Source organism: Mchenga conophoros, linkage group LG23 (genome assembly GCF_057382185.1).
Source record: "Mchenga conophoros isolate Kocher_MC1m ecotype Shallow Benthic linkage group LG23, M_conophoros_male_GT1.1, whole genome shotgun sequence".
In the NCBI taxonomy this organism is placed as follows: domain Eukaryota; kingdom Metazoa; phylum Chordata; class Actinopteri; order Cichliformes; family Cichlidae; genus Mchenga; species Mchenga conophoros.
Window position 1 is genome coordinate 5,395,546 of NC_140547.1, and position 17,325 is coordinate 5,412,870.

General features: G+C 39.7%; 1 protein-coding gene across 1 annotated transcript in view; it reads left to right on the forward strand.

The window, feature by feature from the left end:
* polrmt (polymerase (RNA) mitochondrial (DNA directed)) overlaps window positions 1-17,325 on the forward strand; it is a 52,468-nt gene that overhangs the window by 13,403 nt on the left and 21,740 nt on the right. The window contains exons 7-15 of the mRNA XM_085264492.1: window positions 1,031-1,198; window positions 1,709-1,879; window positions 3,792-4,031; window positions 6,658-7,443; window positions 7,863-7,985; window positions 9,939-10,061; window positions 11,148-11,327; window positions 12,342-12,428; window positions 15,450-15,563. Coding sequence (XP_085120618.1) covers window positions 1,031-1,198; window positions 1,709-1,879; window positions 3,792-4,031; window positions 6,658-7,443; window positions 7,863-7,985; window positions 9,939-10,061; window positions 11,148-11,327; window positions 12,342-12,428; window positions 15,450-15,563 — 1,992 coding nt within the window. The remainder of the gene's footprint in view (window positions 1-1,030; window positions 1,199-1,708; window positions 1,880-3,791; window positions 4,032-6,657; window positions 7,444-7,862; window positions 7,986-9,938; window positions 10,062-11,147; window positions 11,328-12,341; window positions 12,429-15,449; window positions 15,564-17,325) is intronic.

Below are 17,325 nucleotides of genomic sequence, written 5' to 3' on the forward strand. Positions count from 1 at the left end.
AGTAATCTGCTTTTTTTTGGTATAATTATGATAATATTTATAATGTTTTACTGAGATATAATTATTTTTCTCTGATGTAAAATTTAAAACGATATGCATGCAGGCTCGACAGGTTAGATGAAGAAACATTGTATTCCTGCGGTGTGCTTTTTTACGAACTCTGGCATTTACAGTCTTGGCTGGGCCGTCTGTCTGTGCAGATGGGCTATGTGGGAAGCAAGCAGGCAGAGAGTCCCTGGTGGTCAGGAAGCATTTACAGACAGGCAGGGCAGAATAATAATGTATTGTAATGGAGGCCGCTGGGGAGAATGCGGAGTCACCCCTCTATTCACAATCCAGACTGGGTCTCTGTTTCAGTCAAACTAAAGAGAAAACATTAACACATGCACACGCAGACATTTAACTTGAGTGCAAGTAATGTAAGAGTCAAATGTTGCTCAGGTTCATAGCAGCCATACATCTGCTAATTCTTAGTTGGCAGTTGATCAGCTTTGGAGGTGAAAAGGGCCAGCCTGGTCCACGCTTCTCTTCATAAAGCTTGTTTTTTATAGGTCCTTCTAGAGTAGTGTGTCTTGGTAATCACTTGAACTAATCAATCATTAATTAGTTTGATGCATTCAAATTGAAATTTCTAACAGGCTAGACTTTGAAAACACAGAGCAGACTCTTCCTTTCTGTTTTAGCCTTAGAAAAACAAGTGCTGACCCAGTTGTGTTGTCTCAGAAGGCTAGTCTCGCTTCTCACTGTCATTTGAATATATCTGGGCCGAACAAGCTTAAACAACTAATGAAATTCATGGCCATGTTAGACACAAGGCTTCCGTCCAGTGTGATATGACCATTTCTACTGCATATTTCAAATGATCTTCCATTTGGATCATGTAGTTTCTGATAAAGGCTTCTGGATTGGTTTTTTTTGTTTGTTTTTTGATTTTCTTTTTCCCCCTAACAACTTCAACAAATTCACCCTTTATGGTTTTTATGCTATCGGTCACTTTCATGAAATTGATCCCGTTGTGTTGTCCTTTCAGAGAGAGCTGTTGGCAGAGCAGCGGATTCAGTGGCAGAAGATCCTTCTCCAGGCCTTAAGGGAGAGCAAAATGATCCTGGCAAAAAGCAACACCAGGGACTACAGACTTAACCTTTATCCGTATCTGTGTCTCCTGGAAGATAAAGAGTATGTTGACATCATGATACAGGTAATACAAGCCACCTAGCCCAGCCTACCGATCAATGAAAAGCCAGAATTTTAAGATATTACAAAGACTTGTCTCTGTTTTGATAAAGTTGAGATCAATTTTATTTTACTACAGCATTACAAAGTGGTCTGTACTGATGTTCTGTCTTTTGTTTTTTTTGTCGTTGCGTTTGTGTAATTTGACACAACCAATATGGGAAAAACCATAGAACACAAATCAAGTAGCTAACAGTGGCAATGTCCATCAAAACATCACATTGTAAGAGTTAAGCAGGACATGCTTTCATCAGATATCTTTGCTTCCAGTACAGGAGAAATATGCAGGGTTATGAGAACCAATTCTAGAACACAGTTTGCATTATAATCTTTCCCTCTGATCCCCCCAAACCCCTTTTTTTCCATTAGACTAATAAGACTTTACAAAAGCCCTGAACAGTCATTTGCTGTTTTTTATTTATTTATATATTGTTTTTTAATGTAAGATATCTTTTAACTGTGTTCCTTTGTCCAGAGTGTTGCCAACTTGCCTCCTAGCGGAGAGTCGCTAAAGATTTTAGCTCGAGATCTCGGCAATAGGGTCTTCACCAAGTACTGCGTGCGTCAGAAGCACCAGAATCAGACGGTGGAAAAGCTGGGCAGCATTTATAACGCCTACACAGACCTACTGGCCAAAGATACTAAGGTAAAAAGAAAAAACTCCTCATACTTGTTAGCAAGAGATATGCTTTGCATGCTGTACTGCATGGCAGTTGTTATAAAATCTGCAATATTATGGCTGAAGTATGATGTAGCTACTACTGATTTGAAAGCACAATACAGATTTCTAAAGTTTAATCTTCTGTTTTATCATCCAGTGTGGACTATCGGCTTTCATTTCTCAGCGCTGCATTCTTTTTTCTTTTTTTTATCATATTTTACTTCCCAGAAGCCAGACCGAATTTGTTTGACCAATTAAACTACAATATTTTCATGTTATGAAGCCAAATGTTATAGACTTCTGTAAACTTTGTTTGCGACCTTGTTCTCAAACTCATTGAAATGCTGTTTACTCCTTTTTAGTAAAATGAAGGACTGTGTTTCCTCAATGGGACTGTACAGGCAGGATCACTGACTCACTGTTTTGATGGTTCTGGAGCACTCAGGGAAAATGCGTATGTCATCAAGACTATAATGAGCAAGAGCTCATTATAGTCCACCAGTTAGTTAGACTCGATGTTAGTTAAGGTGTTTTATGAAAGGCACTTTATATGCAGCCTTTGTAGTTAAAATGCTGCCTATTAAAATGTTTTTCATTGTTGTTTTGACAGCGAGTGTTACTTTAAATTCTCCCTTGTCAAAGTTCTCACTTTACATATTTACGTGTTCAAGGATCAATTTTGAAGATAAATGTCAGAAACAATAGGCAACGCTCCCTGTTACTGAAGGCTAGTAGTGTTTATGTAGAGTATTTATTATTAAACGTCTACGTAAAATTAAAAATTGGGCACCGGGACTCCTCATATTTCGGGGAGAGGGTGGACTGCTATGGTATTAACTGACATTAGCGGGGTTAGTAAGCTGCAGCAGACAGGCACATTTATGCTAATCAGTAACAAATAAACAAAAGACAAGAATTAGACTTTTCAGAACTAAAGCACAAATTTCTTTTCTGGACTGTAGCACACAGTGAAGCCATATTATTTGTCAGATAATTCAACTAAAGTGCTCCAAAAGGCACCAGAAGCACAAACGTAGTCAAGGGGTCCAATCGGTGATTGCAGTCAGTGGACGTGAGACCTGGCAGGCAGTAATAAGCTACAGCTTCCTGTGTTTGCACATCTAATGATCAAAGCAGCTATTCTAATAACCTTAATTGTTTGTCAGCCCTGGGGTTGCCATTTGAGTTAAATTCAAAATAACCATAAAGCAGTTTTAATTAAAAAATAGCCAGAATAAATAGAAAAATTTGTTCATTTATCTGATGTAATATCTCATATGGCTTAGGAGGAGTGTGAATGTAGTCTTGGTCTATAACCAAGCTCTGGGAAAGTCAACCGACCGATGTAGCTTGCATTTATGAGTGCTGACTAGTAGTGATTTAAAACTTAATTTCTTAATATTCAGTCATTTCACCAGTTTTGGGGGGTTTTTTTGTAAAGTTTTCTTGTATATTTTTGTATTTCAGTTTTCCAAACTTTTTAAGAGCCTGGTAAAAAGATTTAGATTTTCTCTTCCCTCTGGCGTTCTTTGCTTGAGTCTTCTCCTCTTTTAGCCACTGAATAAGCAGAAATAACAGAACGAGCTGAAATAACTCGGAGCCAGTGGAAATTATAATCACTAGCAACTAGATACAGCGGAAACAAGAAATGCAGAGACAGGCATGTGGGGTACCCGTTCCATCAGTCGTGGTGATCTGGAGGATCCAGGACTTAATACCAAGGATATACGTGCAGACCAAATAAAACCAGCAAATATAAAGCTTGCTCATGCTAATTTTCATAAAAGAGAAAATACTAGAAAGTGGTTGTAACTCTGAATCTTTATGTCTTTGAGGTATTTACAAAATAACACACTTTCCTCACAAAATTAAAACAGCCAACCTTTTATCCATGCAGGTGTATGACGTCCTTCCAAGGGAGCAGTGGTGGAAGCTGGAGATGGAGCAGAGTTCAGGACCTACGCTGCAGGGGGGCGAGACAAGCTGGCCATACATAGTAACTCTGGAGCTTGGCACGTACATGGTGGATATGATGGTTAAAAATCTTAAAATTAATAGCGACATCCTGAACCCAGCCTATGACAGGAAACTCATCCCCATCCTCTACCACATGTACACCTTTCGCAGCACCCGGCAGGTACGGTGGAAGTTCTCTCCTGGTCTGTTCCACAGAGGTATCATTGAAGCACATGATTTGATAACCTAGGGTTGGTGGTGACTCTATTAAAGCATTTTTTAAATGAAGCACCTATTACAGATTCCTGACTAAATAAGAAGGTTGACACAGATCCTCTTGATTAGGTTCCTTTTTTTGCGTTGCAGACTGAGAGACATAAAGTAAAGTAAAATTTTATTTATATAGCACCTTTCAAGGTAAACAAAATCGCATAAAAATCATAAAAGTTCTTCAGAAACGGACATACAACCTCAAACAAACAAAATCAACCAAAAGCAAGTTTAAACAGATACGTTTTTAACTGCTTTTTAAAAGAAATGAGTGAGTCCACAGATCTCAATCTCAAAGGGAGCGAGTTCCAGAGTCTGGGAGTCACTGATACAAACGCTCTGTCATTTTTCTTTTTACCCTTGTATGCTGGACAACCAGCAAGTCCTGGTCACAAGACCTCAGGGACCTGCTGGGGCAATAAGGAAGAAGAAGATCACTGATGTAAGTTGGGGCTACACCGTGCAGGGCCCTGTAGGTCATGATTATAATCTTAAAATGGACCCTGAACTTGACAGGGAGCCAATGCAGTTGGATCAGCAGGGGAGTGGCATGGGAGTATTTGGGATACTTTGTCAGAAGCCTAGCAGCAGCATTCTGGACAACCTGCAGTTGTTCCAGGGAGGCATTACTTAAGCAAGTAAACAAGGAATTACAATAATCTAAGCGAGATGAAACAAAAGCATGAATAATCATTTCCATTTCGGAGCGTGACACAATGGGACTCAGCAATATTTCTTAATTGGTAAAAACATAAGCGAACCAAAGATTTAACGTGTGTGTCCAGCGTCAGAGCTGGGTCAAGTGTAACACCAAGGTTCTTAATAGAGGGTTTAATATAAGAAGCAAGAGGGCCTAGATTTTTAACCACGAGGGGAACAAATTTCTCAGGAGCAAAGACAATGATTTCAGTTTTCTCAGCATTTAGTTTAAGATAATTTCAGTCATCCAATCTCTAATGGAATCAAAGCAGGGCTGGAAGATTTGAAGCTTAGAAACATCAGGTGGCCTAAAAGAGATATATAGCTGAATATCATCTGCGTAACAATGATACCAAATATCCGTAATCGAGCTAAGAAGTTGCAGAAGAGGGAGTAAATACAGAAACAGTAGTTTCTGTTGAAGTCCAATACCTTCTGATAATCTGATAAAAGGATGTCTGAGTATTAACCCAGACCAAGAAAAATATTCTTTCAATTGAGATTTATGGGGGAAAAAAGACCAAAGATTAGGGGATCTCCTAGAAACTAGGGAAAATTATATGATGGATTAGAAAAACAAAACACAACTGTTGATTATAAGGACTCTCGATCAGGCAAATCAAATTAATTGTGAATTTTTGCTAATTGTGTAAAATTAGTCTGATTAAATGATTGACCCAAAAGAGTTTAAGAATAGCAGACTTTTCATTAAAAGAAAGAAGCCATGCAGAAGCAGAAACAAAGCGGGAAAAAACTTAAAAAGCCTGACCTTCACTTTGGACAAGAGAACTGTTCTAAAGCCCGTTACCTTGAACACTTGAGCAACCTCCTATCCAGTGTGACGCTCAAAAGAGTGTCTTTTATAAAACCATTTACCCACAGTGTGAATTGGCAAAGGGAACAGTTGAGTGAGATGAATAGGTCTCACGCTAATCCCTTTTTTAGTGTCCCCTTAATTGGATCGCTGATTTACTGCCACAGGACCCTGCAGGAGGGTGAGGCATGTGTTGGGGGGTGAGTACAAAGAGAGAGAGAGAACTGTGGATTTTTGGGACTTGATGCACTTTGGCAGCGGGGCATACCTATTGCTGAATTTCATTCGTGTGTAATTTTCTGTCTCTCTTTGTTCCATTCTACCTTCTTTTCTCTTATTCTTCCCGTCTCCCTTCTTTCCCTGGGTGGAGGTTAGCCCATCAGGGGGGCATCCTAATGATTTTACTGCGCAGCATGAAAGTCTGACTCATTCGTGCAAAGCTGAGGTGTTTCTGTCAGGTTACAGTGATTTTTTTCTTCTTCTTTTCCTGTCACTGCGGTAACTCTTTAACATCAAAGCCCTGTTCTTGGAAAAACTATCGTGCCTAATCCTCTGGCTCCGGATCGGGGTTGGCATGTAACAAATATAATAACAGTCAAGTAAAGATGTTACACTTGTTTGTTTTTTTTCACATTTGCGGAGCTACAGTTGCCCATTTTATTGTGATTTTCAGTAATTGTTTAACACAAGTAGTATGAATGGCAGCACTGATATTAATATATTTTTTTTAATCTCAGCTGTTAGTTTTTTTTTAAGATAAGATTCAGATTATAAGATGTTCTCACATGTCAGTTATGATTCAAACTTATGATTCAACAGAAGTCGAAGCGTGTTGCTTTTATACCTTTATTAATCAAATTTGCACTTGATGCTGACCATATCCTGTCATGATTAACCAAGCTTTAGAAATAAGCTGAGGCAGTCCCTTTCATGTTGTTGTAATTGAAACCGCAATCTCTGTTCACTGGTGTGTCTGCTCTTTTTTAGTTTGCGACTGATTTTCTTGTGATGTTTTACCCGCCAGGTTGGCTTCATCAAGCCCCACCCCATCCTTACTCAGATGCAGCAGGAAGCCATGGAGACCAAGTTGACTTTTGACTCCTATGTGATGCCGATGCTGTGCCCTCCAGTGCCCTGGACATCAGTCAAGTTTGGAGCATACCTGCTCACGCCGACGAAGCTGATGCGCACAGTGGACGGGGCGACCCAACACGAAGAGTTGTTGGAGAAATGTCAAAATCTTCATGCCATCTATGACTCTCTCAACCAGTTGGGCAACTGTGCCTGGAAGATCAACAAACCTTTGCTGGACATTATTATCTCCATCTTTAATGATCGTGGAAGCGATAAGCTAGACATCCCACCTCCTTTGTCGGAAGCCCCCAAAATCCCCCACTTTAACCCTCAAGACCACAGTTATACAGCTAGTGAGAAGGCCCACATGAAAAGACAGGTGATCAATGCCAAAAAGAAATGCAGCGAGATGCACAGCTTACGTATGGATGCTCTCTATAAACTGTCCATCGCCAACCACATGCGAGACGAGATCTTCTGGTTCCCTCACAACATGGACTTCAGGGGACGTACCTATCCATGTCCTCCATACTTTAATCACCTGGGAAGTGATGTCACACGGGCAATCCTTGTGTTTGCGGAGGGGAAGCTGCTTGGTCCCAAAGGCCTGGACTGGCTAAAGATCCACTTGGTGAATCTTACAGGATTAAAGAAGAGGAGCTCACTACAGGGCCGACTTGAGTATGCCAACACTATCATGGAGGACATACTGGACTCTGCCGACAACCCTCTAAATGTTAGTACTTGCTGCTCATTCACTGTATAGTAAGACGTTCCACGTACACTCGTCACAGTCATAGAAATCTTGGTAATTTGGGGTTTTTAATGAGTTATTTGAACTTGTTTGTGCTGTGGGCAACTTTAATGACTTTATTAAAAAAGAATTGAGTTTTTGGATTTTCTCTAATCCATACAGACTCAAATATATACATACACACTCACTAATATTTGGTTATTTTCTCTTTATACTTGTTTGTACGTATATGTATTTCATAAAAGTGGATAAAGCATTTTTTAATTACTGGGACAATGCCAATGACACAATGGTTTAACTGTCGGTCTAAACATTGAATATTAGAATATGTCAATTTTTTTTTTTGTATTCCTATGAAAGGTATGTATGCAGTATAATGTGCTTGTGACTTTTTCTCTCAGGGTAGAAAGTGGTGGATGAATGCAGATGAGCCATGGCAGGCTCTGGCCTGCTGCATGGAGATAGCCAATGCTGTGAGATCTCCTGATCCAGCACAGTTCATCTCTCATTTTCCTGTTCATCAGGTACGTAACAGACTGAGAGAGTCATGCTTAATGAGTAGCATATCAGTCATGTAAAAGTCCAAATAAAATGTAAAAACTTTTTGAATTATGGAAAGCTTGTTAGAGTTACTCATCTTACGTCTTCTTATTGTAGTTCAGGTTTATGTCTTTCGAGAAAAAAAAAGGTTGCATCATTCAGTGGGTCTATTTTAGATGGTAAATCAAAGTTAACAAACCAAGACCTCCTGTGCGATGTTCACCGTTTTGTCATCTGCTATAAACCTGTCAACCTTATCTTGCAAGCCAGAAGCCTTTTTGACATATCCTGCACGAGGATCTGACATTTAAACCAATGCGTTTTCTCAACGGAAAAAAGCAACAGAAAAATCATATGAATGATTGTTATTCTTAGTGACATGCTATATTTGTAGAACAGTGTATATACATTAACTGTGGAGCATCTTTTTGTCAAGAATTCCCTGATTTAGACCATTAACCGAAATATGTGGCTGAGTAAAGCCTCATCTCATCTGCACCGCAGGCCTTTGTTAATAAGGTTCTTATAATGTTGTTATAATGTAATTTTCTAATTTTATTTTCACTTCTCAAAATGTCTCATTTTTGTTGCAAAAGAACATTTTAATCCCATTAGTGATTACAAGCTATTGTCTGTCTGATTAATTATACCCAACATCGCTGGAACGCACACTAATAATAATGCATGAAATGTAAGGAGCAACATTTTCCCATGCCTTCAAAGAATAAGACAAAGAAGCTGAAAAGAGGATTTATTTTTTATTTTTTAGACCATTAGACCAAAAGTGAGTGTAATTCACAAAGTATTTAGCACTTCCTCTTTGTAGATGTGTTAAAAAGACAGTATCTCCAATACTTCACTTCGGGGGCGATTGTGGCTCAGGAGTTGGGAGTTTGTCTTGTAATCGGAAGGTTGCCGGTTCGAGCCCCGGACAGTCTCGGTCGTTGTGTCCTTGGGCAAGACTCTTCACCTACTGCCTACTGGTGTTGCCGATGGTGGGGCCGATGGCGCGATATGGCGCTTCTGTCAGTCTGCCCCAGGGCAGCTGTGGCTACAACTGTAGCTTGCCTCCACCAGTATTGTGAATGTGAGAGTGAATGAATAGTGGAATTGTAAAGCGCTTTGAGGGTCTCAAAAAGCGCTATATAAATGCAATCCATTATTATTATTATTATTATTATTACTTAATTGAGTGGTGAAGTTCAGCTAAACTACTTTAGATAAAATTGAGGCTTAGGGTTTGAATGAAATTAAATGCATATAAAAGTAAGCCTCAGGGCTCAATTTTATTTACTTTAATTCAATTTTATTTATTTTAAATCTGATTGATGTAATTTAGAGTTTACTGCCTTTGATAGATATTGAAATATATGGATAAATAAAGTTGATGACCAGGAGTCAAGTTGGGTGAGCTTAGACTTACAGTTGTGAAACTTAAATGTTGCCTCTCCACAACAACACATGCAAGCACTATATTAGTGTTACATAGGGGACGAGGATCAAAGAAGGATGGACAAGAATGAAGATTTATCTGTCCTGATACCCAGATACATATATCTACGTTGCTTAGCTTGGTGTTTAACAGCTGTAATTATGATAAAGTGAAACCCAAAGAAAAAAAAGATGAAACTGTATTATTTTATACACTTGTAGGTTACATGTTGGTTTGAATAGAGTGAAAAATTAAGTTTAGTCTTTGGAATTAAGTGCAACAAAGCCTCAACCACATAACATATTCCCAACATATCCTCACGTTCATGCAATTCATCTTATTTATTCTTTTTTTGTGCTTTATTATTTGTTTATTGGCAGAAAGGCAGACCTTTAAACCTTGCTCCTTGGATGACTTGACCCAATCAGTGCGGATCCTTGTGATTCTTTCTCTGCTGTCTGCCTCCACAGTCGTGCTTTAATCTTTTTCTTCACCTCTTCTCCAGGACGGCTCCTGTAATGGTCTCCAGCACTACGCCGCTCTAGGCAGAGATGTTATTGGTGCTACATCAGTCAATCTCATGCCCTGTGATGTGCCCCAGGATGTCTACAGCGGAGTTGCACAACAGGTCTGCTCTGTTACTTTCTTTGAACTGCGCAGACTTACGGTTACACAGATTAATGATGGCACATATCAGTTGCAAAGCATGTTGCAGATCTTCACCTGTTAGTATTCGGACGGCCCAGTGGATCCAACAGTGAGTGACAAGCTAAGGCATTGAGATTATATTTTAGTCTAGGCCTTGTCTTCAGAAGTGCTTGGTTTCTCTTGCTTTGCATGAAAGTGCAGAGACGAGACTGTCTCATGTCTAAAGTCTTGAATGGTGAAGCATGAGCCTGCGTGCTTTTAGGAGGCACAGTTGGAAGATAAGTGTGATGTGCTGACATTTCAGTACCAGAAAATTCAGAAAGAACAGAGCAAAAACATCCATTTCAGAAGTCCACACACAGTGACTGTAATGTTTGCCTCAGAGTATTGCGTTTATTGTTAGATACCATGATGACATTAGCTGTGATGTTAGAAGCTACATGGATAAATAAGTCGTCTTGGGGTTTACTGTACAATAACCACTGTCATTGGCTGGTTTGTTGACCTTGTCTCCAGGCACAGTTGCTAATCTGTAGGGACCCTGTTAAATTAGTGAATACCTGGACCAAGGTTTCCTCTTCTAGTGACCAGTCATCGTTCATGAATTCAAATTCATTTTAAAAAGAACAATAATTGCGAGGCAATAATTGCACTTCTGCTCCTCTTCTGCTCTCCACATGGACTCTTTGCCTGCGTACAACCAAAGCCTGTTTAAAGATGATTAGTCTAAAGAATTTGGAAAAATCGTAAAACCTTCCCTACAGACTCACTATATTGTTGTTGTTTTATGTTAAACAATAAGTAACACTGTCAAGAGTCACATTACTTAAGACTGCTTTACAACAAGAGCTGAAAAATAGCTTTGCTGATCATGAAATGAGTTTTCTGCTTCTAGTCTCAAAGCTGTGAGGACTCACTTCTGTTATAAGTGAAAGCAGTTGTGACATATTATATTAATGTCACGCAGATGTTATCTGTGTTCATTTTTGGGGAAGCTTTAAATTGTCCTCCAAAAGACCTCCTTTTAAAAAAGAAAATTCATATGTAAGTTGTCTACATGTTCCAGGTGGAGGAGTTACGAGCTCGGGATGCAGAGAGCGGACTGAAGATCGCCCAGGTGCTGGAGGGCTTCATCAGCAGGAAGGTGGTTAAACAGACAGTGATGACTGTGGTGTACGGAGTCACTCGCTATGGCGGACGCCTCCAGATAGAGAAAAGACTGAAGGAGATTGACGAGTTTCCGAAGGTATAGCAACGGTGAAAGAGGGTGGCGAGTGAAAGAGTTCCTTCATACACGCTACGCTATTTTTAGCACGGTATCAGCTCAGCATGACAGAGCGGCCTTAACACAGGACCTCCTCTGTGTGAGGGGTTCCTCTCACTTTGTGTATGTTCTTGCAAACGCTTTAAACTCTATTTTTAAGTAGCTTTTTTTATACTTACTCTTTTATCTTCTGCATGAGTGTAAAGGGTTTAAAGGATTTAATGCACTGCAAATAGCGGCCACATACTGTATTGTACAATCATCACATTTGTTTCTGCAGCCAAAGGTATTTCAGTCAGTTTGACCTTGACGTAAAGAGTCATACTACACTGTCTCTAAATGAGCTGCATGGAGCCTGAACCGATGCTTTTAATATTTACTTTGATCAGATTTATTTATGATCACATTGCATGGACGTTTCAGGGAATGCAATCCAACAGTAGCTATATTTGGTATCCTACGCACAGCCACTGCGTGTCTATTTTTAGTTATCTGCACTTTGATTTGGTTGGGCCTGAATTCTCCTTTGATGGACACACCCATTCTGTTACATGACACCAAGAAAGGAGAATGGAAGAACTGAATCTTCTCACAGCGCTCCAGTGTTCCGTAGCTACACAATTCCTTACAACAGTTAGAGTTAATCTCATTGTCTGTGTAGATGGGATCAGCATAACTCTGTCTGCTGTCTACTATCTCACAGGCATTCTGCTAAATGACTTCTGGATAATGTTCCTAATTGTTTAAACAGGGAATTAGGGGGGAGTGTAATTGTGAGTGATTACAGTGGGATGGATGGTGAAAAGAGGGCAAGGCCTTCTGTAGAGATCATATCAGTGTAATGAGATGCAAATGAGATACACTAATTTGCATCATACATGTAGCCACCATTCGAAGCACAATTAAAAGCTAAAATGCATGTTTTTAATTTTTAAAATTGGACAAATTAAACAGTTTGACCAACTATGAAAGACTCCTGTGTTGTTGTTTTTCCAGGAGTTTGTGTGGGATGCATCCCATTACCTGGTGCGTCAGGTGTTCAATGCCTTAAAGGAGATGTTTACAGGGACCAGAGAGATACAGGTGAGCTCATCACACGTACATTACAACATATGCAAATGATAAAATGATCTCATCCTACAAATTATCATCAATCTGTGGTGGCACTTGATTAGAAATATTGTTAAACACATTATTTGGGGAGATATAATGACTTTTTTTTTTTCCCAGGGAGTGCTGGTGTCGGCACTCTGTATGTTCTTTAAAGTTTTGGAGATGAGAGCACTATTGCTATTCTGGATAGCAATGTTGTATTCTCGATATATATGCAAGTTTCACTAGAACACATGCAGTAAAAACAGCAAAAAAATACAAGTATTCATTAAAAACTGCAACTAAAATAAAAGTATTCAAGCTTTTTCTCTGTGTTTATAACGAAGATACCATTTATTATGGTAACGTTTTATTTTAGATGAGTTTCTTTAAAATGTTTCACAAGAAAAATCTATTATTTGATACTATCAAAGAAAATAAAAGAGAATATGCCTATAATTAGTGTGTAACCTCTATATTTTTTTGTTTTATTTTTTTATTTTTTCAGTGTACAGTAGGTTAATTAACAAGCTACAGGCATATATTTCAGCATATGTGACTAATAATTAATCAGTATTTGCTTTGACATACAGACTTTTAAAGAAATTTCTGTGCTTCATATACAACTAAACTCAACTCATTATAGTCTTGCAAAGATAAATCTGGAAAAGTTTTAGTCGGCACTAAATTACGTTGTTTTTAAATGAGGTTTGTTTAAGTCGCTAGGACATTACAAACCTCTAAAGCATGCTCTGCCTACTGATCTACTGCTGCAGATAGGCTCTTATTTGAATTTTATTAATGGCGTGTTTACTTTACTGTTACCCTGCCAATGGCACCTATTCATCACATAGATTCCATTAATAGATTTAGGACGTGCACCTGGTAGGGGATTGTATATTATCTCTAGAGGCAGAGAGGAGTCTGCCGAACCATTATTACCACCAACCACTGTTTTTGTGTGCGTGTCCTGTGGGAAACACGCAGGGATGGCCCAGTCTGAGATGATAAATACCCTTCCTAACATACCTTGGTGCCGATGTGATGCTATTGCCAGCGTGAGTGCGTAAGTGTGTGTATCCCCCGCTGCTTTTATAGGTCACATCCACTTGCATTTCACAGGGAAGAGCTGAAGTATGAGGGGAAAGAGAGGCAGCTGATCAATCCTTGACGCTGTTATCCCTGACCTCGCCTACGTTCTCTGTACATTTCCCATTTATCCTGTCAACACTGCTGATCACCTCTGTCTGTATGTTTGCCAGTCAGTCAATTTTTCAAGATGTTTTTCTTGTTAATCTCTGACGTCGGTTTCTTTGCTTTTGCGGTTTTCTTATTTTGTGCTTTGATTGTAGGAGGCGAGGTGATGTTTAATGGACCAGCTTCTGGTCAGGTTGCTAACTCCAGTTGCTAGGACATATTTATCTTTCCTACAGCTCACTGAGTGTGCATTTGTATGTGTGACAAAACCCTTATGGGACATCAATAGGGCTTCCATTTTTGGAGGCAGACTATTCCAGACACATATGCAAACAGTGCTGTCGGATATTCCAGACTAAGCGACACTTCACTGTTCAGCAACAAGCCTGCAACAGTTGTTAGTAGGGCTGCCACGATTAGTCGACTAGTCACGATTATGTCGACTATTAAAATCGTCGACAACTAATTTAATAGTCGACGCATCGTTTGAAGCTTTGTAAGATCACAAAGGACGCAGGAATGAGTAGTAGGATTTAAGGGTGTAATAACGGACTGAAACAGAAGATGGCAGCACTGCATGTACAAGGATGCCAGCTGCCGTTAAACCCCGAAGAAGAAGAAGCTGTGTCCCAGAATTCATAGCGCAGCTGTCAACAATGGCGGCAGCTAGTTAGTTTTAACTTTACTCTTATTATTCTTTCTGGGTCACAAAATAAACGTTTAACATATTTTCAGGCGAGAATGTAGCTGTGTAAACCTCAAATATCTGCTCAGTTTATCAGGACACCACATATTTTCAAAAGCTCTCCGACGTTTTCGGAGACGTCTGTTACCCACTAGCTCGTTAGGTAGGCGGGGGCAAGGCTAACTAGAGCCGTGAGAACACCGGACTCCCGGCAAATCGTTTTCAAACCCACCACTGTCTTTCGCTACTCAGGTTAAACATGATATATAAGTCACTTAGATAACTTAAAATGTTATTGTTTGGCTTTCTTTAGTATTTTATTTGTTCCTGAGTAAATCGGTTTGGCTAAGATTAAAGTTATAGTTTTTGCACAGCTAAATAAACTTCAAGCAGACAGCTGATCATCAGAAGTTTGAGACGCTGGATAATATACTCCGGTGTCCTGTTATATTTTAGAAAGCAAGGAGTTTATTAAACTTCACCGAAACAATCTGCAAATTTCATTAAAAATTAATAAACTACCATCTTGTCTTTATTTTTAGTTAGCACAAACACTTCAAGCTGTAAGCTAATGATAGTTATATAAGACCAGATGCTGCTGGTGCAATAAGCTGTACGCTGTACGTCCAATGGATGATGATCTGATTAGTCGACTAATCACAAAAATAATCGGTGACTAGTCGACTATCAAAATAATCGTTTGTGGCAGCCCTAGTTGTTAGTAGGTCCTTAAAGCAGCAGAAGTAGAATGAGCAGTAAGTGCATAAATCTTTTGTTGATGCTCTAGTCTAGGCAATGAAGTCTCTATTTTTTTCCCTGCATCGTAGTGTTTTTTTACGGTTTAATTTTGTGAATGCGATAACTTGAGAACAAGGCTCCGTTGGATTTTGGGATTGATACCACAGGTGTGCCTACTTGGAGGCTCAGAGATAGCATTGGTGTCTTAGCCCTGTCTAGCCGAACCTGAAATCTCCATCAACCTCATTTAACCTGATTTAAATTTAGTTGCACTCTTGTCAGTAACATGCTCTAAACATACAAGCATGTCACACACGCATTCTTGACTAATATTAAATATTTCTATCACTGTGGCCCTTCATGTTACCTCTTATTGAATCCATTTGTTACAGGACTGGCTGACTGAGAGCGCCAGGCTCATCTCTAAGTCGGGTCACACTGTGCAATGGGTGACACCCCTGGGATTACCCATCATTCAACCGTACCACCGCACACGCAACCAAGTGGTAAGTCTCACCTTAAGACAAACGTGGAAGCTCTTTAACCTCCTCTCTGTCTCTCACCAATCTATTGCAGTTTTAACATGATATCTGTTGCTTAAGTAGTAACATTAGTGGCAGTTTTCTTTGTGTCTGACAATACCTGTTATCTCTGTTGGCCTTGTATGTTTTGATATTGATTGATATACCTTTATTAGTCCCACAAGGGGAAATTTCATAAGGTTAGTTATGTTAATCTGTTTCTTACTTGATGACTGTGTATCGCTTCTCTTCATGGTTATTCCGACAGCTGAGCCAATTCATTTCCAGTCTTCATTTCACTATGTTTTGAGAAATTCACCACCTGACCTTTATGCTGTTTTCTTGTATCTTGGCTTGTTTGTCTGTCTTCTCTTTATCTCAGCTTTCGCTGGTTTCTCCACACATCTACAATTGACCTTTTCATAGCACATACTTGGGGTGGCTGTAGCTCAGGTGGCAGAGCAGGTCAGCCACTAATCAGAAGGTCGGTGGTTCGATCCCAGGCTGCATCCTGGCTGCATGCCAAATATCCTTGGGCAAGATACTAACCCCATGTTTGCCTACTGGTGGTGGTCAGAGGGCCCGGTGGCGCCTGTGTCCGGCAGCCTCGCCTCTGTCAGTGAGCCCCAGGGCAGCTGTGGCTACAATGTAGCTTGCTATCGCCAGTGTGTGTGTGAATGACTGAATGTAGTGTAAAGCGCTTTGGGGTCCTATGGACTAGAAAAGCGCTATACAAATGCAGGCCATTTACATACTTTACACAACTTTTGACACGAGTTAGAGAACAAAGTGTTAACTTTTCTCTGACATACCAAGCATTTATTGAAACCTTCTGTCCTATTTTGTTTGTCACATGTAAGTTTTGATCCATCATTGTATTTTTGCTCTGACTAATATTTCATTGATGTATAAAGGTCTTTAGGTTAGTTGGACTTTATGGAATTTCAAATGAACCTGGTTTGTCATTGGCTTAACACATGAGCTGAATAAGCATTTACACGTATTTATAGTAAGTACCCTGTACTAAAGGTACCCTGGCTTTTAACCGGTTTTAAACAACCTGGATTTTGTTAGCGTTTGTTTGTTAGTTTGTTTGTTTGTTTAGAGAAGCAGGCCATCATAATGCTGCTGATAGAATATTGTAATTGTTGTGAGCGGACAAACTTTAATGGAGCTCCCCAGAATCACTATGGAGATCCTGGCGGTATCATATACAGAGAACATATCTGTGGCTTTTATATAATCAACAACACTGCGGTGTACTTATAGGTGTTGTGCTGTTGATTATATAAAAACCGCTGTGACCGCTAACATTCCTGTTTATGAATCAAGTGAAAGGTGAAAGGTGGAGACAGACATGTAGTGTGTGCCAAGTACAATCAGAGAGCTAGCTGTGGGCTTGCCCAGCATGCAGCCTGCTCTTTTAGTGCTCTTTTAGTATGACATCAAGCATAAGGTTAGCTTAGAAAGGGAGTGACACCTCATGAGCAGGTGCAAGAGAGCGAGGGTGACAGATGGTTTAGTCCCCTGAGGGTGCATCTCTTTCTCTCTGTTGGTGTAGTAGGACACGTTCCCCTGATTTGATCTGCTTCTTTTAGTGTCCAACAGGGACAATGGAAATGATTAGCTGTGCTTCTTTTCAAGGCCTAAATGAATGAAAAGATAACTTCATGGCTGATTGAGGTCTTAGCTTATGTTTCACAGATAGCTTTCTTCACCCCCTACAATAACTCACTAATCCAGTTGC